General features: G+C 49.3%; 2 protein-coding genes across 2 annotated transcripts; one reads left to right on the top strand and one right to left on the bottom strand.

Moving 5' to 3' along the window:
- Positions 1–1,224: 1,224 nt before the first annotated feature.
- Positions 1,225–3,375, bottom strand: LOC140419783 (uncharacterized). The gene has a single exon (XM_072503785.1). It carries the CDS (start codon positions 2,529–2,531, stop codon positions 1,689–1,691), a length of 843 nt encoding a protein of 280 aa, XP_072359886.1. The 5' UTR covers positions 2,532–3,375; the 3' UTR covers positions 1,225–1,688.
- Positions 3,376–14,106: 10,731 nt separating this feature from the next.
- On the top strand, positions 14,107–15,043 carry LOC140417914 (uncharacterized; the record flags this gene model as incomplete). Its single annotated transcript, XM_072501347.1, has 1 exon — positions 14,107–15,043. A coding segment is annotated over one exon (810 nt), but the record flags the coding sequence as incomplete, so codon positions are not given.
- Positions 15,044–24,464: the final 9,421 nt, after the last annotated feature.

Raw genomic sequence — 24,464 nt, 5'->3', positions numbered from 1 at the left:
CAACTCCCCCAGCCTTTCTGCCACCCCCTCTGGCTCATCAAAAATATTGTTATGTCAGATTATGTACCTGGTTGAAGCTCTTTCCACAGTCAGTTCACTGGAACCACTGTGATGCAGGTGTTGTGTGTGTCTTGGTGCTTTGCCAGTCACACCTATGTTTGAAATATTTTTGCAAAGACAGAACAGACAATTGTTTCCCCTTCCACATTCAAAGGCCATTGCTGTTCAAGTCCTGATCAATCGAGTAATTCTGTAAGATCTCCATGCGACGTTTAATTTAAATGACCTCTCTGCCAATCTTGGTGTTTCTAATATCCTGTGGAGGGAGTTTACAGAAGTCATCACTGTCAGTCCAGGATGTCTCCTGGATTATCCGTAAACAGAGACTCCCACTTCAAACTCACCTCATGTGAGGAACTGCACCACTGAGGCGGAGGAAAGCTATAAACGGAGTCACATGAGCACCAATGTGTCATTGAGCAAACCATGGCAATGTTGAAGATGTGTTTTAGGAGTGGAGAGGAGGACGGTGTGGTGATATGCATCACTGTAAGTACACAAGGGGTTAATGTAAATAGACTAGATAGACACTAGAGGGAGCACCAGATACATGACACACAGACATTCAACCAATAGGTCAGTAAGGTAGGACACGACTAATGGGCATTCACGATACACACAGAGGTGACACAACCACAGGGGGGCATTACACCAACACATATATAAGGACACAGCTTCTTCCTCTTCTTCCTCACATGATCTTCCTCTTTCCAGTGGAGACACTCAGTGTGTACACAGGGTTGATTTGAAACACATCACACCCACCACGTGGATTGTAGCAGACTGGTTCATCAGTCTGAGTAGCTGTAGCAGGATTAACAGGAGAGTCGAATCCATATAGGAGAATCGTTAACAGTAATAAATGTGTTAAAGTTGTCTCCAATTCTGAACCTTCGTTTGGCAGAGTGCACATCAAGGAAGCAGCTTATGCTACGTCAAGAGCATAACAAAACAGACGGCAGATCCTTTCTAACCCCAATCTGGTGCTCTGCATTCAGCTGCCAAGGGCCCAAGCTTTGGAATTCCCTCTGTAAACCTCTCTCCTCCTTAACACCTACCTCTTTCACCAGGACTTTGATCATCTGTGAAGCACATTTTGAAGTTTTATTATATTGCAACTTGTTGTTGCTTTATATTGGTAGACTCAGGAATGTTACATGATCATTAAAAATAATAATAATCTTTATTGTCACAAGTAGGCTTACATTAACACTGCAATGAAGTTACTGTGAAAAGCCCCTAATCGCCACATTCCGACGCCTATTCGGGCACACGGAAGGAGAATTCAGAATGTCCAAGTTACCTCACTGCACGTCTTTCGGGAATTGTGGGAGGAAACCGGAGCACCCGGAGGAAACCCACGCAGACACGGGGAGAACGTGCAGACTCCGCACAGACAGTGACCCAAGGCGGGAATTGAACCTGGGACCCTGGCGCTGTGAAGCAACAGTGCTACCCTACCGTCCGGTAAATTCTCCTACTATAACGAGCGCTGTTATTTTCAGATTGGAAACTTGAACCTGCTGTTTCGCATTCAGTCAGGAAGAGTGGCTGCGATACATTTCTTACACACCTGAAAATTAACTTGCAAATTCAGTCCTGGACATGACAGAATCCACCTCCTGCACTCATTTGTGAACTCGTTGGTGTCTCACCAGGTGAGATGATTGAGTGAATCCCTTCCCACACACAGAGCAGCTGAATGGCTTCTCGCCGGTGTGAATTAGCTGATGTTTCAGAAGGTGGGATGATTGAGTGAATCCTTTCCCACATGTGCAGCAGGTGAATGGCCTCGTGCCAATGTGAACCCGTTGGTGTATCATTAAGTCAGAAGACTGGGTGAATCCTTTCCCACACTCGGAGCAGGTGAACGGCCTCTCCCCAGTGTGAACTCGCTGGTGTATCAGAAGATGGCATGACTGAGTGAATCCCTTCCCACACTCGGAGCAGGTAAATGGCCTCTGTCCAGTGTGAACTCTCTGGTGTGTCAGAAGGTGGGCTGACCGAGTGAATCCCTTCCCACACTCGGAGCAGGTGAATGGCCACTCCCCACTGTGAACACGCTGGTGTATTCGTAGGTAATTCTTGCTTTTAAAACTCTTCTCACAGTCAGAACATTTAAAAAGTCTCTGATCACTGTGCACAAGCTGATGCTCAGTGAGACGGGATGACTGAATGAATCCCTTCCCACACACGGAGCAAGTGAATGGACTCTTCCCAGTGTGAACTTGCTCATGCGCCAGCAAGTCAGGTGAATAAACAAATTCCTTCCCACACTTGGCGCACCTGAAGGGCCTCTCCCCGGTATGTATTCGCTGGTGTGTTAATAGACTGGATGACTGGGTGAACCCCTTCTCGCAAGTGCAGCAGGTGAACGGCCTCTCCCCAGTGTGACAGCGTCTGTGGGTTTCCAGTTTTGAAGGAGAAATGAAGCCCTTCCCACAGTCCCCACATTTCCACGGCTTCTCCATGGTACAGGTGCCCTTGTGTCTCTCCAGGTTGGATGATCAGTTGAAGCCTCGTCCACACGGAGGACACATGTATGGTTTCTCCTCACTGTGAATGGTGTGATGTTTTTTCAGGCCGACTAACTGGTTAAAGCTCTTTCCACAGTCAGTTCACTGGAACTCTCTCACTCGGGTGTGTGTTGTGTGGAACTCGGTGCTTTTCCAGTCACACTGATGTTTCCACGGTCAGTTCACTGGAACACTCTCACCCGGGTGTGTGTTGTTTGGGTCTCGGTGCTTTTCCAGTCACACTGATGTTTCCACAGTCAGTTCACTGGAACTCTCTCACCCGGGTGTGTGTTGTGTGGGTCTCGGTGCTTTTCCAGTCACACTGATGTTTCCAGTCAGTTCACTGGAACTCTCTCACTCGGGTGTGTGTTGTGTGGGTCTCGGTGCTTTTCCAGTCACACTGATGTTTCCAGTCAGTTCACTGGAATACTCTCACTCGGGTGTGTGTTGTGTGGGTCTCGGTGCTTTTCCAGTCACACTGATGTTTCCACAGTCAGTTCACTGGATCACTCTCACTCAGGTGTGTGTGTATATCGGTGCTTTTCCAGACACACTGATGTTTGGAATCTTTTCCCAGACAGAACAGACAAAGGCCGATGATATTCAGTTCCTGATGAATCGAGTGACTGTCAGATTGTGACATGATGACACAACAACAACTTATCTTTACTGATTTGAGTAGTGTTTAATGTCCAGAAACATTCACCTTTTCCCAGTTGGGCCTTTGGCTGAAGTTGGTCCAGGGTGAAGCCGGAAGCGGTGGATCCGGACCAGGTAAGGGGGGCGGTTCTGGAGGACCGAGCGGGAGCGGCTGGTCCTCCAACCAATCGGAGTGAATGAGGGGGCGGTTCCGGAGGACCGAGCGGGAACGGCTGGTCCTCCAACAAATCGGCGTGAAACAGGGGGCGGTTCCGGAGGACCGAGCGGGAACGGCTGGTCCTCCAACCAATCGGCGTGAATGAGGGGGGCGGGGCTAGGAGACCGAGCGGGAGCGGCTGGTCCTCCAACCAATCGGAGTGAACGAGGGGGCGGGGCTAGAGGACCGAGGGGGAGCGGCTGGTCCTCCAACCAATCGGAGTGAATGAGGGGGCGGTTCCGGAGGACCGAGCGGGAACGGCTGGTCCTCCAACCAATCGGCGTGAATGAGGGGGGCGGGGCTAGGGGACCGAGCGGGAGCGGCTGGTCTTCCAACCAATCGGAGTGAATGAGGGGGGCGGGGCTAGGGGACCGAGCGGGAGCGGCTGGTCCTCCAACCAATCGGAGTGAATGAGGGGCGGGATCCCTGCCTGACTGCAGGAGGCACCCGTGCATGTCTGGCGAGGGGCTGTGACTGAAGCATGCGCAGTATGAGTGCTACAGGCGCATGGAGGCGGTGGTGAGGTGTCTGGGGGGAGAGAGATCACACCAGGGCAGAGGAGGAATAGAGCCTGTGAGTGGACTGCAAACTCCTTCTGGAGGATTCAAACAACCAAGAAATACCTCCAGGTATTTCACCCAGCTCAGTGCAGGACTTCTGATGACAGACCCGCCATCTTGATCTCAGCAGTGCGCATGCGTGGTGGTCCCTGTCAGCAGGAGGAATGTTGTGGATATCCTGGATTGACAGTGATGGATTCTGGAAACTGCTTTTACAGGGGGCGAGATGGGAAGGATTTACACACAGCAAACTCAAACTATAGATCACATTAAAATCTGAGAGTCACTGGATTAATCAGAATCTGAACATTATCAGCCTTTGAGTGGAAGCATTGTGTTCCAGGTCAAAGAACAAAGAAAAGTACAGCACAGGAACATGCCCGTCGGACCTCCAAGCCTCTGCCAATCATTTCTTTAAATAAATTTAGAGTACCCAATTCATTTTTTCCAATTAAGGGGCAATTTAGTGTGGCCAATCCACCTACCCTGCACACCTTTGGGTTGTGGGGGCGAAACCCACGCAAACACGGGGAGAATGTGCAAACTCCTCGCGGACAGTGACCCAGAGCCGGGATCGAACCTGGGACTTCGGCGCTGTGAGGCTGCAGGGCTAACCACTGCGTCATTGTGCTGCCCCATGCCTGTACCAATCATGGTGCCCAAACTAAAAAAAAACTTCTGCCCTTACTTTAACATAGATTAACATAGAATTTACAGTGCAGAAGGAGGCCATTCGGCCCATCGAGTCTGCACCGGCTCCTGGAAAGAGCGCCCTACCCAAGGTCAACACCGCCACCCTATCCCCACAACCCAGCAACCCCCACCCAACACTAAGGGCAATTTTGGACACTAAGGACAATTTATCAGGGCCAATCCACCTAACCTGTACGTCTTTGGACTGTGGGAGGAAACCGGAGCACCCGGAGGAAACCTACGCACACACGGGGTGAATGTGCAGACTCCGCACAGACAGTGACCCAGCGGGGAATCGAACCTGGGACCCTGGAGCTGTGAAGCAATTGTGCTATCCACAATGCTACCGTGCTGCCCCAAACTACTTGGTCCATATCCCTCTATTTCTTCATCTAGACTCATCTCTTGCTACCCTCTTGCTCCTAATATATGCATTAAAAAACCTTGGGATTTTCCTTGATCATATTTGCCAAAGACATTTCATGACCCCTTTTAGTCCTCCTAATTCCATGTTTAAGTTCCTTCCTACTTTCACTCCTCACGGGCTTTGTCAGTTTCTCGATGCCTAGAGCTATCGTATGCTTCCTTTTGACTAAGCTCACCATTGTCCTTGTCATCCATGGTTCCCGAAACCTGCCATTTCTATCCTTCATTTATGCAGGGACGTGCCAGTCCTGCACTTCAATCAACTGGTCATTATCACTGATTGTGTCAAGAACATGCTTCCTCAGGTTCCCCCTGTATCTCTTGCCAAAATCTTAAATTTGTGTCCTGTGATCCTTTTACGATCAGCTAATTATAACAGCTTTTCTTCATTTACCTTATCTAAACTTATGATAAGCTGATTCACCTCCAAGAAATCCCTCCTCAATTTATTGTGCAGCACGGCAGCACAGTGGTCAGCATTGTTGCTTTACAGGACCAGGGTTCGATTCCCAGTTTGGGTCACTCTGTGCGGAGTCTGCACATTCTCCTCGTGTCTGCGTGGGTTTCCTCCGGGTGCACATAGAAGTAAATAAAACCTAGCGAGGCTTGAATATAAAACATAAGCACTCACGTGGGCTGCTTGAGAAGCTTGAATTCCCACAGACAGAACAAGCTGGCAGAAGGCTGTTGCCACAACAACAAATAAGTCTCAGTGACCTTTTCAAATTATAGCAAATATATAGTCACAGCTTGCGCATAAAGAATCAATAATTCAATTGATTTGTGAACCATACAAACACAGGACAATGGGATGGGAATAAGGGACACCACAGATAATGCACACTTCTTTTTTTAAAATAAATTTAGAGTACCCAATTATTATTATTATTTTTCCAATTAAGGGGCAATTTAGCATGGCCAATCCACCTAACCTGCACATCTTTGGGTTGTTGGGAGAATGTACAAACTTCACACGGACAGTGATCCAGGGCTGGGATTTGAACCCGGGTCCTCAGCGCTGTAGTCCCAGTGATAACCACTGTGTCACGTGCCGCCCTCGATAATGCACACTTCTAATCTTATGTGTGTCTGGTAATAATAGAATGTGCAGACAGCCGAGTGCTTGGTGATTTTATAATAATATGTACATGCTTTAATTATGATTGGTAATTATACTCATATATCATGTAATCCTAGTTGTTAGTTGTGAATGGACATAATGTCATGGGAGTGTCCCTTTAAGAAAGTTTTTTTTCTTGTCAAATAGCTTCAGTGATGTCATTGTGTGGGTGGAGCTGGTCTGTGGCTCTGTGAGTTTTACTTTTGCTTTTGATTTTGGCTGCTGTGGACTCAGAGAACAGAAGTATTTTGTCCTGTCTCTATTTTCATTTTAAACAGTTGTTCCAAGGAAGAAACCCAATGATAAAAGCTACTTGCTATTTTGGTAAAAATGGGGTTTTGGTTTATGGGATCTTGTTTCTGAATTGGAACAGTTAAGGGGGAATTCTTTAAGGGTTATACATAGATTACTGTAGCTGTGTGGGGTCTTTATGTTTGTAATTCATAAAAATTCTTGTTATGTGTATTTATACAAATCTTAACTAAATTCTTAGAATAAAGCGTTTTTAAAATTAAAAACGCCTAAGAAGTCTGTTGAATAACACCTGAAAGGAAGGCCCTTGTGTTCATCCTACCAAATACAACAAAATGTTGTAGGTCAGGTGGACTCCATAATACACTTTGGAGTTTTTAAACCCTGGCCCACAACAAAATTGGGGGCTCGTGGGATAAAAGTTTATCTTTCGTGATTGGGTTGGCTTAGTGAACTTAAAGACAGTGAGGGGTGAGCATATTTGTGTTTGCTTTTCAGGTGTTGTATTCAAGTTTAAATGGATGAGTGTGTTGTGGACAATGGCTCTTTCAGAGGCTCAGATATTTTTCGGGGTGGAGAAGGTCTCATGCAGTACCTTACAAACAGAGACTAAAAAAAGGCTTTTAGATTTGGCAAAAACATTTCAGTTAACATTGCCTGACAAAATACGAAAAGAAGAGGTAATTGCAGCGGTAGCTGAGCACTTAAAATTGCCTGAGACACAGTCAGAATCATTGGAAATGGCAAGAATTCAATTTCAGCTCAAGCAGCTTAATCATGAAAAAGATTTTAAGCAGCTTGAATTCGAAATGAGGGAAAAAGAATAGCCCTAGCAAAACAAAAATGTGAGAGAAAGGGAGGTACAGAATGGGGAAAAAGAAAAAGAGAGATTTTGTACTTCAGAAACCGGCCATGAAACGTGAATGTCAGTTAAAATTGGCGGAGGTAAAGAGAAACGTGCAGTCTGAGGATAGTGATGAGGATAGTGAGCAAGAGCATCATAGTTGAAGGCTTGGTGGGGATCTATTTAAATATGTCCAAGCATTGCCAAGGTTTGATGGGAAGGATATAGAAGCCTTTTTCATTTCATTTGAGAAGGTAGCTAAACAAATGAAATGGCCACAGGACATGTGGGTATTACTGATTCAAACAAAGTTGATAGGTAGAGCTGGTGAAGTGTTTGCATCACAATCAGAGGAGGTATCTGGGACGTGTGAGGAGGTGAAAAAATCAATTTTAGGTGCATATGAGCAAGTGCCTGAAGCCTACAGACAAAGATTTAGAAATTTCAGGAAAAAACATGGTCAAACATGCATGGAGTTTGAAAGGATCAAACAGAGTAATTTTGATAGGTGGATAAGGGCTTGGAAAATAGACCAAACATATCAAGCTCTTAGAGAAATGATACTTTTGGAGGAGTTTAAAAATTCAATTCCTGATGTAGTGAGAACTCATGTGGGAAGAGCAGAGGGTATAAACTGTAAGCTTAGCAGCAGAAATGTCAGATGATTATGAATTAGTTCATAAATCAATGTTTGGTTTCCGACATCAGCTGCAGCCTGTGAGGGATAGAAACTGGGGAAAAGAGAAATACTCAAGTGGTAAAGGTAAACGGGATCTGATGGGAGATAATAAGGAGAGTGTACCTCAGATTAAAAAAGAGGGTGGAAGAGAAATGAGAAGTTTCAGATATTTTTACTGTAATAAACTAGGCCATGTAAAGTCACAGTGTTGGTGGTTGAAGAAAAGCACTGGGAAGGCTGATGTGGTAAAACAGGATAAGACAGTGAGGTCTGTTAAAGTGGTAAAGGAAAGCCCAAGTGAAGCGAAGGAGGTACAAAAGAATGTACAGCCTGATCAAGAGGTGATTGACAAAAGGTGCCAGATCTCTTTAAAGAGTTTACTTGTGTGGGCAAAGTTTATTCATGTACCAGGAGAAGTCGGTGAAGAAGTTAAAATTTTAAGAGATACGGGAGCTAGTCAATCTTTGATGGTAAGAGATGAGGAGTTATGTAATCTGGGAGAAATATTGCCAGAAAAGGTGGTAATATGTGGAATTCAGGGTAAGAAGAGTAGTGTTCCATTATATAAGGTGAGATTGGAGAGTCCAGTGAAGAGTGGTGAAGTGGTAGGAGGAATAATAGACAAATGATCTTGTCCAGGAATACAGTTTATCTTGGGTAATGATATAGCTGGATCACAAGTGGGAGTGATGCCTACTGTGGTTTATAAGCCTGTGGAAAATCAGACAACTGAAGTGTTGAAGGACGAGTATCCTGGGATTTTTCAGGATTGTGTAGTAACAAGGTCGCAAAGTCACAGGTTAAGACAAGAGGAGAAATCAAAGAGTGAAGATAAAGTTGAAGTTCAATTATCAGAAACGATTTTTGATCGGATGGTTGGAAAAGAATAAGAACAGGTGGAGGATGAGGCGGATACTTTTAGTTCAGGAAAGTTGGCAGAGGTACAACAAAAAGATATAGAAATAAAAGCATACACGGAAGAGGAATCTGAATGTATACCAGAACGTTATTACCTTAAAAATGATGTCTTAATGAGAAAATGGAGACCTTTACATATGCAGGCGGATGAAAAGTGGGCAGAAGTTCATCAAGTGGTATTGCCGGTAGGTTATAGAAAGGAGGTGTTGCGAGTTGCACATGGGGTACCAGTGGGAGGTCATTTGGGAGTAAGGAAAACTCAAGCTCAAATACAAAAACATTTTTATTGGCCTGCACTACATAAAGATGTCGTTAAATTTTGTCGATCATGTCACACATGTTAATGATAGGGAAACCTCAAGTGGTGATAAAACCATCGCCCTTAATACCCATTCCAGCATTTGAGGAACCTTTCACAAGGGTCTTAATTGATTGTGTAGGACCATTTCCTAAAATGAAAAGTGGGAATCAATATCTTTTGATTATAATGGATGTGTCTAATAGGTTTCCAGAGGCCATTCCAGTAAAGTCACAGTGTTGGTGGTTGAAACGCAATATTACAGTTCAAAAGATTGTGGAGGAACACTTAAATTTTTTACTAGATATGGACTACCCACAGAAATACAATCAGATCAAGGATCAAATTTTACCTCAAGGTTAGTCAAGGAGGTTATGGATAGCTTAGGAATAAAACAATTTAAATCAACTGTGAGTGAGCAGTCTGGAATTACATTATTGGATTACGTGTCAAATTTTAAGGAACGATTAAATAGAGCAGGTATATTGGCTAGACAACATTTAAAAGTTGCACAGGATGTGATGAAACAGGTAGTGGACAAGAAAGCAAAAAAAGTTTGTAGTTTTGCCAGTCGAGATAAAGTTTTAGTATTGTTACCAGTGGTAGGTGAACCTTTAAAAGCAAGGTTTTGTGGACCTTATCAGATTGAAAGGAAATTGAGTGAGGTGAATTATTTGGTAAGAACGCCAGATAGAAGTAAAACTCACCGAGTGTGTCATGTGAATATGCTTAAAAGTTTTTTTTTCTTTTTATATAAATTTAGAGTATCCAATTCATTTTTTCCAATTAAGGGGCAATTTAGCGTGGTCAATTCACCTACCCTGCACATCTTTGGGTTGTGGGGGTGAAACCCACGCAAACACGGGGAGAATGTGCAAACTCCACACGGACATCAAAGTGAAGAACCAAATCCAGATGACTATGAATTTGACATTCCTCAAATTAAAGAGGATGTTCTTAAAAATTGTGATAAATTATTGAGTTACCTTCCAGAGGAAAAATGAACTGACCTGAAAGAGTTATTAATATCACATGGGCAAGTTTGTGAAAATAAGTTGGGAAAATGTTACACATGATGTAGATATAGAAACGCTGTTCCAATTAAACAACATCCATATAGGCTTAACCCTCTACAATTGGCACAGGTTCAAAAATAAATTAAAAATATGCTTAAAAATGGCATAATTGAAGTGGGTTGTAGCCAATGGAGCTCACCCATAGTGATGGTACCGAAACCGAATGGTAACCAACGATTGTCTGTGGACTATAGAGAGGTTAATGCAGTTACAAGAACAGACTCTTATCCTACCCCAAGGTTGAAGGACTGCATTGAGAAGGTGGGACAATCAGCTTTTATCTCCAAACCGGATTTACTTAAAGGTTACTGGCAGGCACCTTTATCCAAAAGGGCAAAGAGATTTCAGCTTTTATGACTCCAGATGGTATATACCAATTCAAAGGAAAAACGCCCCAGCCACATTTCAACGGTTAACTAACAAAGTCGTTTCAGGATTACCCAATTGTGCGGTATACATAGACGATCAGGTGATTTTTAGTCAGACATGGAAAGAACATTTGAAGCATCTGATGGAGTTATTTGATCGACTTCAGGAGGTGGGTTTTGTGGTAAACCTAGCAAAAAGTGAGTTTGGAAAATTCCAAGTCACTTTCCTTGGCCGTACAATTGGACATGGACAAATGGTCCCACAGAATGTGAAAACAAAAGTTATTGGGGAGTTTCCAATACCCTCGACACTAAGGGAAATAATGAGATTTCTAGGCATGAGTGGTTTTTACAGTAAATTTGTGCCGAACTTTAGCAGTGTGGTTGCTCCACTGACGGACTTGCTGAAGAAGCGTAGCAAATTTCAGTGGACGGCGGCGTGCCAAAGTTATTTGACAGCCTGAAGGCTGTGTTAACCACTGCTCCTGTGTTGGCCACTCCAAATGACACAAAACCATTCAAGGTGGCTATCGATGCGAGTGATGTGGGCGTTGGTGCTGTGCTCTTGCAAGAAGACAACAAAGGAATAGAGCGGCCTATTGGATATTTTTCCAAGAAATTAAATGATCATCAGAGGAAGTATTCAACAATTTGAGCTTGGTGCTGGTTTTGCAACATTTTAACATTTATGATCCCAGCAATTCGTCTGAAACAATTATATATACTGATCTTAATCCATTGACGTTTTTGGAGAGATTCATTTTTTTTAAATGTCAGACTGTTTCGATGGAGTTTATTATTACAGCCATTTTATTTAAAACTTATACATGTGGCAGGACGAGACAATGTGATAGCCAATGCTTTGTCACGAATGTGATGAAGAGAAGCAGGTTCGATGGTGGAAAACAAAGAACTAAAAATGGACTGTATTATTGGAAATGTTTGCCTGTTGTAATGTTTTTTAAAATGTTTGTTTATTGTCAATCGTTATTAATGAGCAAGTGAAAAGGTGAAAAATGAAACCATCTTTGAAGTTGATGGGTTTTTTTCTTGGCCCATAACAAAAGATAATTTCAAAACAAATGAATTGTTTTGATTGGTGTATATTAATTGGTAATGGGTTGAAGGGTTATGGAGAACGGACAGGACCATGGAGTTAAGGCCAGGATGAGATCAGCCGTGATCGAATGGAGGAGCAGACTCAATGCGCCAAATGGCATAATTCTGATGGATGAATGAAATGAAAATCGCTTATTGTCACAAGTAGACTTCAAATGAAGTTACTGTGAAAAGCCCCTAGTCGCCACATTCCGGCGCCTGTTCAGGGAGGCTGGTACGAGGCTGATCCTATATCTTATGAATTTGAGATAACAGAGAAAAGTATAATTGACCTGTAATTTCTGTGCGCGGGGAGCTAGCACGTCACCTAGTGGTAGCTGAGCTCCACTGCTATAGCTTGAATAAAGAACTTCATGAGCTGAAACCCTAACTCTGAGTGTCGTCTGGTCAGTCAGGGAGTGAAGGATACTAAAGTTGAATAGCTACCGGTGAAGCTCCCGCAAGAGTCAGGGACACAAGACAAATGGAGTGCTAATTATAGTGCCGAAGACTAATGCATGTGTGAACAGTGGCATAAAGCTCAGTTTCCAGACTGTGGTTATAGCAGATCAAAGGTCAGTACTCTCTGAAAATAAGGCATGAGAAGAAATTCCAGACTGACCTTTGTGGGGGTGAGGTTGAAAATATATCTCTCAAAATGGAGGACCTGTAAGCCTTTGTTTCACTCCCTCTAGGCCAATCAATCGTTCGTTACTTGGGTAAGGAGACCAAATTTGTTCACACGTCTGAGGTGAGAACTCACCAATGCACCATATAATTGTAGTGAGACTTCTTTATTCTTATACTTAATTCCCTATTCACTTTGGAATTACCAGTGTGATCAAAAAAGGGCTACAGGGTATTACAAAAGCAAAGTTGTGCCCAATAAGGTTATTAGAGTTTTTTGAGGATGTGACTTGGAGGGTGGATAAAAGGCAACCAGTAGATATTGTATACTTGGATTTCCAAAAGGCACTAGACGAAAGACTTCCGAATGTCCCTTATGAATGAATGGCTCCAGGAGCCCAATGGAACAAAGAAAAATAATGAAATGAAAATCGCTTATTGTCACAAGTAGGCTTCAAATGAAGTTACTGTGAAAAGCCCCTAGTCGCCACATTCCGGCGCCTGTTCGGGAAGGCTGGTACGGGAATTGAACCTGCGCTGCTGGCCTGCCTTGGTCTGCTTTAAAAGCCAGCTATTTAGCCCTGTGCTAAACCAGCCCCTCTCCTCCCCGGCATGCACCCTCCCCAAAACGCCCCCCCCCCCTCCTCCTCCCCAGTACGCACCCTCCCCAACCTCGCCCCCTCACCTCCCCGGCACGCACCCTCCCCAACCCTCCCCCTCCCCCTCTCTTCCCTGGCACGCACCCTCTCCATCACGCACCCTCTCCATCACGCACCCCCAGCCCCTCCCCCCCTGCCCCTCCCTGTGGGGTGAGACTGTGCTCTGAGCATGCTCAGTGCGGCTGGTGGAGACGGGCTGAGGCTGAACAGGTGGCTTAGGAAGAGGAAGGAGATTTTGGTGCAGGGAGGAATTGGAACTATGGGTGTGCTGGGCAGCTTTAAAAACACCTGACTTTGGCCTGAAATTCACAATAAGGACCTCCAATTCCCCCTTTACAGCTCTGGGGCTTTATCCTGGGGGCAGGCCTAGATTGCGGCTAGTTTAGCAAGTGGCAGAGCACATGCACAACTATCTTGGTGTGGATGTAGAGAGTGGGTAGGTCTTCACGGTCTCCGTGACCAGGAGGGAAAATTATTGACTCATTGATTTTATTCTCAATCTGCACTCAGTGACTGGAGAATTGAACCAGGCAGAGCAGAGGGAGGGAGAAAATTGGCAGTGGAGGATAGAAGCAGTGGAAACTGCACTGCAATTCTATCCAGACACACTGGGAGGCGGGAGAATGTGTGGAATGAGGATTTACTTTAGGAGCTGTGTCTGCAACTTGGAGAACAAGAGGGAAAAATGTCCCAAAGAAACTAGAATTGTCTGTTCTGAATTTCTACGCTGAATTTACAGTGAATCACTTGTGTAATCTCCTTTTACAGGGTGTTCGCACCGGAGGATTTTCAGACTGAAAACTCAAACCAAACATCACATTGAGATCTGACAAAGTCACACGATTCTTCAGGACCTGAATATCATCGGCCTTCGAATGTGGAAGGAGAAATGTTTGTCTGTTCTATCTGTGGGAAAAGATTTAAAGCATCAGTGTGACTGGAACAGCACCGAGACACAGACATACCGAGTGAGTTTGATCCAGTGAACCGACTGTAGAAAGAGTTACATGGCCTGGAGAAACATCACCATTCGCAGTGGGGAGAGACATGTTCTGACGAGGCTTCATCTGTTTATCCAACCTGGAGAGACACAAGGACACAGGCACCATTGAGAAACCATGGAAATGTGGGGACTGTGGGAAGGGATTCAGTTGTCCATCCCACCTAGAAACTCACCGACGTACTCACACTGGGGAGAGACCGTTTATCTGCTCCGTTTGTGGGAAAGGGTTTACCCAGCCATCCAGCCTGGAGTCACACCAGCGCATTCACACAGAGGAGAAGCCTTATAAATGCTCTGACTGTGAGAAAAGCTTTAGGAGCTCTGGGTGTTTAATTCAACATCAGGGACTTCACACGGGAGAGAGACCGTTCACCTGCTCCAAGTGTGGGAAGAGATTCAGGTCTTCATCTCAACATTCAAAACACTTCCGTGTCCACACGGGGGAGAGACCATTCAGTTGTTCCGAGTGTGGGAAGAGATTCAGAAGTTCATCCAACCTCAGTGAACACCTCCGTGTGCACACGGGCGAGAGACCGTTCACGTGTTCTGAGTGTGGGAAGGGATTCACTTGTTCATCCCACCTTGCTGAACACAAGCGTGTTCACACTGGGGAGAAACCATTTGTCTGCTCCATGTGTGGGCAGGGATTCACTACGTCATCCCAGCATCTGACACACCAGCAGGTTCACACTGGGGAGAGGCCATTCACCTGCTCCAGGTGTGGAAAGAGATTCAGCCGTTCATCCACCCTGCAGAGACACCAGCAGGTTCACACTGGGGAGAGGCCGTTCTCCTGCTCTGAATGTGGGAAGGGATTCACTCAGTCATCCCACCTGCTGAGACACCAGCGAGGTCATAAGTGATTACAGGGATGTGATTCTGCTGTTATTGCTGCCGGTAATCACATCTAGGACTGAATGATGTTAATTCTGACTGAATTTTGACCTTCTAAACTTCGGGTTTGGTCCAATAAATGACCTTTGTCTCTAATATTGTGTGCTAACTCCCTGATTTCGCCATGCTAAGGGGAGATTAGGGCAGCACGGTAGCATAGTGGTTAGCACAGTTGCTTCACAGCTCAAGGGTCCCAGGTTCGATTCCCAGCTTGGGTCACTGTCTGTGTGGAGTCTGCACGTTCTCCCCGTGTCTGCGTGGGTTTCCTCCGGGTGCTCTGGTTTCCTCCCACAGTCCAAAGATGTGCGGGTTAGATAGATTGGCCATGATAAATTGTCCTTAGTGTCCAAAAAAGGTTAGGTGGGGTTACTGGGTTACGGGGATGGGTGGAGGTGTGGGCTTAGGTAGGGTGCTCTTTACAAGAGCCGGTGCAGACTCGATGGGCCGAATGGCCTCCTTCTGCACTGTAAATTCTGTAATCTGTGATCTAGGAGACTAATTGATCTCCTGTTACTGACTGCGCTGATTTTGGAATAGAAAGCTGACAAATTGCCTGGCTCTCACTGTCAACGTTCCAGGGTTCAGGAAGAGGTGGCTGCACCAATACTGGATGCATTGCCTGTGATTTTGCAGAATTCCCTCGATTCTGCAATCTTTTAAAAATATATTTATTAAAGTTCTTCAACAACACAAGTTTTTCCCCTTACAAACAATAACCCCCCCCCGTAACAAAATAACACGAAATCGCACTGAGCAAGATATATACATGGCAAAATTGTATATTTACATAGCTTTATACACTGGCTCTCTCCCGCACGTGCCAATTTCCCCCACCCTTCATGTTATCTCCTGCTCATCCACCCCCCAAGCAATCCCCGCCCCCCCTCCCTCCCCTCCCCCAGGGTTGCTGCTGCTGTTGACCGATCTTCCTCTAACGCTCCACGAGATAGTCTAGGAACGGTTGCCACCGCCTGTAGAACCCCTGCGCAGACCCTCTCAAGGCGAACTTAATCCTCTCCAGCTTTATGAACCCAGCCATATCATTTATCCAGGCCTCCACGCTAGGGGGCTTCGCCTCCTTCCACATTAGCAAGATCCTTCGCCGGGCTACTAGGGACGCAAAGGCCAGAATGCCGGCCTCTTTCGCCTCCTGCACTCCCGGCTCATCCACTACTCCAAATAGTGCTAGCCCCCAGCTTGGCTTGACCCGGACTTTCACCACCTGGGATATTACTCCCGCCACTCCTCTCCAGAACCCCTCCAGTGCCGGGCATGACCAAAACATATGGACATGGTTCGCCAGGCTCCCTGAGCACCTTCCACATCTGTCCTCTACCCCAAAGAACCTACTCAACCTCGCCCCCGTCAAGTGCGCTCTGTGGACCACCTTAAATTGTATCAGGCTGAGCCTGGCACATGAGGAGGAGGAATTAACCCTACCCAAGGCATCAGCCCACAGACCTTCCTCGATCTCCTCCCCCAGCTCCTCCTCCCATTTACCCTTCAACTCTTCTACTAGCGCTTCCCCCTCTTCTTTCATCTCTTGGTGTATTGCCGACACCTTGCCTTCCCCGACCCATACCCCCGAGATCACCCTGTCTTGGATTTCTTGTGCCGGCAGCAACGGGAATTCCCTGACCTGTCGCCTCACAAAAGCCCTCACCTGCATATATCTAAAAGCATTTCCCGGGGGTAACTCAAACTTCTCCTCCAGTGCCCCTAGGCTCGCAAATGTCCCGTCAATGAACAGGACCCCCATTCTTCTAATCCCCGCCCGATGCCTGCCCTGGAACCCCCCGTCCATCTTCCCCGGGACAAACCGGTGGTTACCCCTGATCGGGGACCACACCGAGGCTCCCGCTGCACCCCTGTGCCGTCTCCACTGGCCCCAGATCCTTAACGTTGCCGCCACCACCGGGCTCGTGGTATACTTTGACGGCGAGAGCGGCAGCGGTGCCGTCACCAACGCCCCCAAGCTCATTCCTTTACAGGACGCCATCTCCATCCTCTTCCATGCCGCCCCCTCTCCCTCCATAACCCACTTGCGGATCATCGCCACATTTGCTGCCCAGTAGTAGCTCCCTAGGTTTGGCAGCGCCAACCCTCCTCGGTCCCTACTGCGTTCCAGGAACCCTCTTCTTACCCTCGGGGTCTTATTCGCCCACACAAACCCCATAATACTCCTACCTACTCTCTTAAAAAAGCCCTTGGTGATCACGATGGGAAGGCACTGAAAAACAAACAGAAACCTCGGAAGGACCACCATTTTGACCGACTGCACTCTACCCGCCAGCGAGAGCGGTAACATGTCCCATCTTTTGAAGTCCTCCTCCATTTGGTCCACCAACCTCGTCAGATTCAGTTTATGTAGGGCCCCCCAACTCCTGGCTATCTGGATCCCCAGATACCGAAAGCTCCCCTCCGCCCTCCTCAGCGGTAGGCCTCCTATCCCTCTTTCTTGGTCCTCCGCCTGTAATACAAAGAGCTCACTCTTCCCTACATTGAGCTTATAGCCCGAAAACTCCCCAAACTCCCTTAGAGTCTGCATGACCTCCACCACCCCCTCCATTGGGTCCGCCACGTACAGCAACAGGTCATCCGCGTATAGCGACACCCGATGCTCTTCTCCCCCTCGGACCACCCCCCTCCATTTATTAGACTCCCTCAGTGACATGGCCAAGGGTTCGATCACCAATGCGAACAACAGGGGGGACAGGGGGCACCCCTGCCTCGTCCCTCGGTACAGCCGAAAGTACTCCGACCTCCGCCGGTTCGTCACTACACTCGCCACCGGGGCTCTGTAAAGGAGCTTAACCCAGCTGATAAACCCTCCCCCAAACCCAAACCTACGCAGCACCTCCCAGAGGTACTCCCACTCTACTCGGTCAAAGGCCTTTTCCGCGTCCATAGCTGCCACTGTCTCCGCCTCTCCCTCCTCCGATGGCATCATTATCACGTTTAAGAGCCGCCGCACATTAGTGTTTAATTGCCTGCCCTTTACGAATCCCGTCTGGTCCTCATGGATCACCCCCAGGACACAGTCCTCAATCCTCGTGGCCAGCACTTTTGCCAATAACTTAGCATCCACATTGAGGAGCGAAATCGGCCTGTACAATCCACATTGCAGTGGGTCCTTGTCCCGCTTTAGAATCAAGGAAATTGTCGCTTCCGACATTGTCGGGGGCAGGGTCCCCTCCTCTCTTGCCTCGTTAAAGGTCCTCACTAGTAGCGGGGTGTGGTAGTATGTATTGGGGGTCATGTGGGACTGGAAGCCCTAATGTCATTGTCTGACAGATCCCGGGTCCTGGTTGGCCGTTGACCTCAAGCTCCGCCCTGAAGGCCGAGTATAAGAAGCCGGAGTCTTCCCCCGCAGGCCAGTTTACTATCGAGCTGCGGGGGAACAGACACGCTTAATAAAGCCTCATCGACTTCACTCTATTCGTCTCATGGAGTCTTTGTGCGCTACAATTTATTAAGCGTGCCTAAAAAAAAAAAAAGGACTATGGAGCTCAGGATCATTCCGGAATGCCTGAGGATCAGCCCCCACGCAGTGAATGCGGCAGCAGCCTTCAAGCACTGGCAGACTTGCTTCGAGGCCTACCTCAGAACGACCACCGGCCGAGTCTCAGAAGACCAAAAACTGCAGGTCCTGCACTCGAAGGTGAGCACGGAGATTTTCTCCCTCATCGAAGACTCGGACGATTTCCAGACGGCGTTCGCAGCACTGAAAAGTCTCTACGTTCGCCCAGTTAACCAAATCTACGCTCGTTACCAGCTCGCGACGAGACGGCAAGCTCCCGGAGAATCGATGGACGAGTTCTACGCCGCGCTGCTGATTTTGGGACGAGCCTGCAGCTGCCCGTCGGTGAACGCAAACGAACACACGGACATGTTAATGCGCGACGCTTTTGTGGCAGGTATGCAATCCTCCCAAATCCGCCAAAGACTTCGAGAAAAAGAGTCGCTAGGACTCTCAGAGGCACGGGCCCTAGCAGCCTCCCTAGACGTGGCCGCGCGTAATACCCGCGCCTACGGCCCCGACCGCGCGGCAACCCAATGGGCCCCGTACGTACCCGTCGTGGCAAACCCCCTACCCCCCCCCCACAGGCTTGCGCGGTCCAAACGCCGAGTCGCACCGGGGGCACCCGCTGTTATTTCTGCGGCCAGGCGAAACACCCCCGGCAGCGCTGCCCGGCCCGCGCAGCTATCTGCAAAAGCTGCGGGAAAAAGGGCCATTATGCGGTTGTGTGCCGGTCCCGCGAGGTCGCCGCTGTCCCGGGAGCACAGGGAGCCCTGCAAGCAGTTTACGCGCCCCAACCCCCCCAGCACGCCATGTACGACCCGCGGGCGCAGCCGCTCTGGGTCCCGACCACCGCGGTCCCGGGAGAACTGGGAGCTCTGCACGCCACCTACGCTCCCCAACCCCCCTCCCCGCAGCCCATGTATAACCCGCCGCCGGCGCTACCGCTTTGGGTCCCGGCCAACACTCTCCACGGAGAGGAGGGAGTTTTCCGCGTCCCTAACGCCACCCTAACCCCCACCCCGCGCCCCACGCCTGACCCGCCGGCGCCACCTACTTGGGCCCCGACCACCGCTGTCCCCGGTGAGGGAGCTCCGCGCGGTCCTATTGCTCGCGGCCCCACGCCTGACCCGCCGGCGCCACCGACTTGGGCCCCGACCACCGCTGTCCCCGGTGAGGGAGCTCCGCGTGGTCCTAGCGCTCGCGGTCCTAGCGCTCGCGGTGAGGGAGCTCCGCACGGTCCTAGCGCTCGCGGTCCTAGCGCTCGCGGTCCTAGCGCTCCCCAGCCCCCCCAGCACACCATGTGCGACCCGCAGACGCCGCCATTTTGGGTCCCGGCCACCACGAGGGGAGGAGGGGCGCCGATGTGCGACCCGCAGACGCCGCCATTTTGGGTCCCGGCCACCACGAGGGGATGAGGGGCGTCGCCATCTTGGACCGCCCCAGACCTGTACGACGCGTGGGGGCGGCCATTTTGTCCACCCCCGCCGCCATCTTGTGACCCCCCAGCCACGTGCGATGTATGGGGGCAGCCATTTTGTTCTTCCCCGACGCCATCTTGGACGGCAACAACGGACCCCACTCCACTACTACAACCACGGCTCGCTTCGATTACGCTCGATCAAGCTCAGCCCCGGACACTCCAGACGACGACGACAACGGTACTAATAAACGGCCACAAGACACCATGCCTAGTCGACTCCGGGAGCACGGAAAGCTTTATACACCCCGACACGGTAAGACGCTGTTCCTTAACCACCTCTCCCAGCGCACAAAAGATTTGCCTAGCTGCAGGATCCCACTCCGTACAGATCCAGGGATTCTGCATAGTTACCCTAACGGTGCAGGGGAGGGAGTTCAAAAACTACAAACTAAACGTCATTCCCCAACTCTGTGCCCCCACCTTGCTGGGATTAGATTTCCAATGCAATCTACAGAGCCTTACGTTCAAATTCGGCGGCCCCATACCCCCACTCACTATCTGCGGCCTCGCTACCCTCAAGGTGCAACCCCCGTCCTTGTTTGCGAACCTCACCCCGGATTGCAAACCCGTCGCCACTAGGAGCAGACGGTACAGCGCCCAGGACCGGACCTTCATTCGGTCCGAAGTCCAGCGGCTACTAAAGGAGGGCATAATCCAGGCCAGCAATAGTCCCTGGAGAGCGCAGGTGGTAGTAGTGAAGACAGGGGAGAAACAAAGGATGGTCATTGACTATAGCCAGACCATCAACAGGTACACACAACTAGACGCGTACCCTCTCCCCCGCATATCCGACATGGTCAATCGGATTGCCCAATATAAAGTCTTCTCCACCGTGGACCTCAAGTCCGCCTACCATCAGCTCCCCATCCGCCCAAGTGACCGCAAGTACACAGTCTTCGAGGCAGACGGGCGATTATACCATTTCCTACGGGTCCCTTTTGGCGTCACAAACGGGGTCTCGGTCTTCCAACGGGAGATGGACCGAATGGTTGATCAACATGGGTTGCGGGCCACGTTCCCGTATCTCGACAATGTAACCATCTGCGGCCACGATCAGCAGGACCACGACGCCAACCTCCAAAAATTCCTCCAGACCGGCAAAGCCTTGAACCTCACGTACAACGAGGACAAGTGCGTTTTTAGCACCGACCGGCTATCCATTCTGGGCTACATAGTGCGCAATGGGATAATAGGCCCCGACCCCGAACGTATTCGCGCACTCATGGAATTTCCCCTCCCGCACTGCCCAAAAGCCCTGAAACGCTGCTTGGGGTTCTTTTCGTACTACGCCCAGTGGGTCCCCCAGTACGCAGACAAGGCCCGCCCCCTAATACAGACCACGACCTTCCCTCTGTCGACAGAGGCTTGCCAGGCCTTCAGCCGCATCAAAGCGGATATCGCAAAGGCCACGATGCGCGCCATCGACGAGTCCCTCCCCTTCCAGGTCGAGAGCGACGCCTCCGACGTAGCTCTAGCGGCCACCCTTAACCAAGCGGGCAGACCCGTGGCCTTTTTCTCCCGGACCCTCCACGCCTCAGAAATCCGCCACTCTTCAGAAGAAAAGGAAGCCCAAGCCATAGTGGAAGCTGTGCGACATTGGAGGCATTACCTGACCGGCAGGAGATTCACTCTCCTCACGGACCAACGGTCGGTAGCCTTCATGTTCGATAATGCACAGCGGGGCAAAATCAAAAACGACAAAATCTTAAGGTGGATGATCGAGCTCTCCACCTTCAACTATGAGATTTTGTATCGTCCCGGAAAGCTGAACGAGCCGTCCGATGCCCTATCCCGCGGCACATGTGCCAACGCACAAATTAACCGCCTCCAAACCCTCCACGAGGACCTCTGCCACCCGGGGGTCACTCGGTTTTACCACTTCATCAAGTCCCGCAATCTCCCATACTCTTTAGAGGAGGTCCGTACAGTCACAAGGGACTGCCACATCTGCGCGGAATGCAAGCCGCATTTTTTCAGGCCAGATGGAGCGCACCTGATTAAGGCTTCCCGCCCCTTTGAACGCCTCAGTCTCGATTTCAAAGGGCCCCTCCCCTCCACTGACCGAAACGCATATTTTCTTAATGTAGTGGATGAATACTCCCGCTTCCCTTTTGCCATTCCCTGTTCTGACATGACCGCGGCCACAGTCATTAAAGCCCTGAACAGCATCTTCACACTGTTCGGTTACCCCGCATACGTCCACAGCGACAGGGGGTCCTCTTTCATGAGTGACGAGCTGCGCCAGTTCCTGCTCAGCAAGGGCATAGCCTCAAGCAGGACGACCAGCTACAACCCCCGGGGGAACGGGCAAGTAGAAAGGGAGAACGCCACGGTCTGGAAGGCCGTCCTACTGGCCCTACGGTCCAGGGACCTCCCAGTTTCACGGTGGCAGGAGGTCCTCCCGGACGCTCTCCATTCCATCCGGTCGTTATTATGTACGAGCACTAATCAAACGCCACATGAGCGTCTCCTTGTCTTCCCTAGGAGGTCCTCCTCTGGAACGTCGTTGCCGACCTGGCTGGCGGCCCCAGGACCCATCCTGCTCCGAAAGCATGTGCGGGCACATAAGGCGGACCCGTTGATCGAAAGGGTTCACCTCCTCCACGCGAACCCCCAGTACGCCTACGTGGAGTACCCCGACGGCCGACAGGACACGGTCTCCCTGCGGGATCTGGCGCCCGCCGGCAACACGCACACCATCTCGACACCATCAACCCAACCCCCCCCCTTCCTGCCACCGCCGCACCCCGCGACCGCCCCCTTCCCAGGAGGATCGGTTCCCCTCCCCTCAGCTCCGACCAAGAATCAAGCCCAAGCTGAAACCGTACGGCTCCTGGAGGCGACAACACTGGTACAAGCACCACCACCACCGCCGGGGCCGAGGCGATCGACACGGACGACCAGACCGCCCGACCGACTCGTGGCGTCAATGTAAAACAAATATGGACTGTTCACAAAAACATTTTGCTTTTCTTCTTATACCCTCTGTAAATAGTTGCAACAGGACAAAATTGTTCAATACTGTATTGCCATGTGAATGTTTTGTCCTCCCAGGACCAGCCCTGTAAACCCTTACCACCATACGGAGCATCACCCCGCCGGGTTCATTTTTGACAAGGGGTGAATGTGGTAGTATGTATTGGGGGTCATGTGGGACTGGAAGCCCTAATCTCATTGGCTGACAGATCCCGGGTCCTGGTTGGCCGTTGACCTCAAGCTCCGCCCTGAAGGCGGAGTATAAGAAGCCGGAGTCTTCCCCCGCAGGCCAGTTTACTATCGAGCTGCGGGGGAACAGACACGCTTAATAAAGCCTCATCAACTTCACTCTGTTCGTCTCATGGAGTCTTTGTGCGCTACACGGGGCCAACAGGTCTACGTACTTTCTGTAGAACTCCACCGGGAACCCGTCCAGCCCCGGGGCCTTCCCCGCCTGCGTACTCCCCAAACCCTTGCTCAGCTCCTCCAACCCGATTGGTGCCCCCAAACCAGCCACCTCTTGCTCCTCCACCCTCGGGAACCTCAGTTGGTCTAGGAATCGTCTCATCCCCTCTTCCCCCACTGGGGGCTGGGATCTGTACAGCTCTTCATAGAAGGCCTTGAATACCTTGTTTATTTTCGTTACACTCCGAACCGTGGTTCCCCTTCCATCTTTGATTCCCCCTATTTCCCTCGCTGCCGTCCTCTTACGGAGCTGGTGTGCCAGCATCCGACTAGCCTTTTCCCCGTACTCGTAGGTCGCCCCCTGCGCTTTCCTCCACTGTGCCTCCGCCTTCCCCGTGGTCAACAGGTCAAACTCCGTCTGGAGCCGTCGTCTTTCCCCAAGTAATCTTTCCTCCGGGGCCTCTGCGTATCTCCTGTCCACTCTCAAAATCTCCCCCACTAACCTCTCCCTTTCCATGCCCTCTATCTTCTCCCTATGAGCCCTGATGGAGATTAGCTCTCCCCTGATCACCGCCTTCAACGCTCGATTCGGCAATCCTACCAATGGATTCGATAGTGGAAAATGTAATCCTAATATTCAGGAAAAGTGGGAGAAAAGAAACAGGGAACTAAAGGAAATTTAGCCTGACATCAACCATCAGGAAAACACTGGAGGGCAGCACGGTGGCGCAGTGGATTAGCCCTGTTGCCTCATGGCTCCGAGGTCCCAGGTTCGATCCTGGCTCTGGGTAACTGTCCCTGTGGAGTTTGCACATTCTCTACGTGTTCCAAAGATGTGCTGGCTAGGTGAATTGGCCACTCTAAATTGCCCCTGAATTGAAAATAATGAATTGGATACTCTAAATTTATTTTAAAAAAAGGAAAACACTGGAATCTAGTATTGAGCAATTGGTAATAAATTGAAAGTATGTGATTGGTCAAAGTCATCATTGGTTTTATGAAAGAGTTTGTCAAATCTAGTCGAATTTGTTGAGGATGTAACTAGCAGGTTAGATAAAGGGGAACCAGGGATTATATTATCATTGAATTTTATTTAGAGTACCCAACTATTTTTTTTCCAATTAAGGGGCAAT

This window comes from Scyliorhinus torazame, chromosome 5 (genome assembly GCF_047496885.1).
Source record: "Scyliorhinus torazame isolate Kashiwa2021f chromosome 5, sScyTor2.1, whole genome shotgun sequence".
NCBI lineage: Eukaryota > Metazoa > Chordata > Chondrichthyes > Carcharhiniformes > Scyliorhinidae > Scyliorhinus > Scyliorhinus torazame.
Note: the sequence above shows the minus strand (reverse complement) of the source record. Positions and strands in the feature narration are given on the sequence as shown.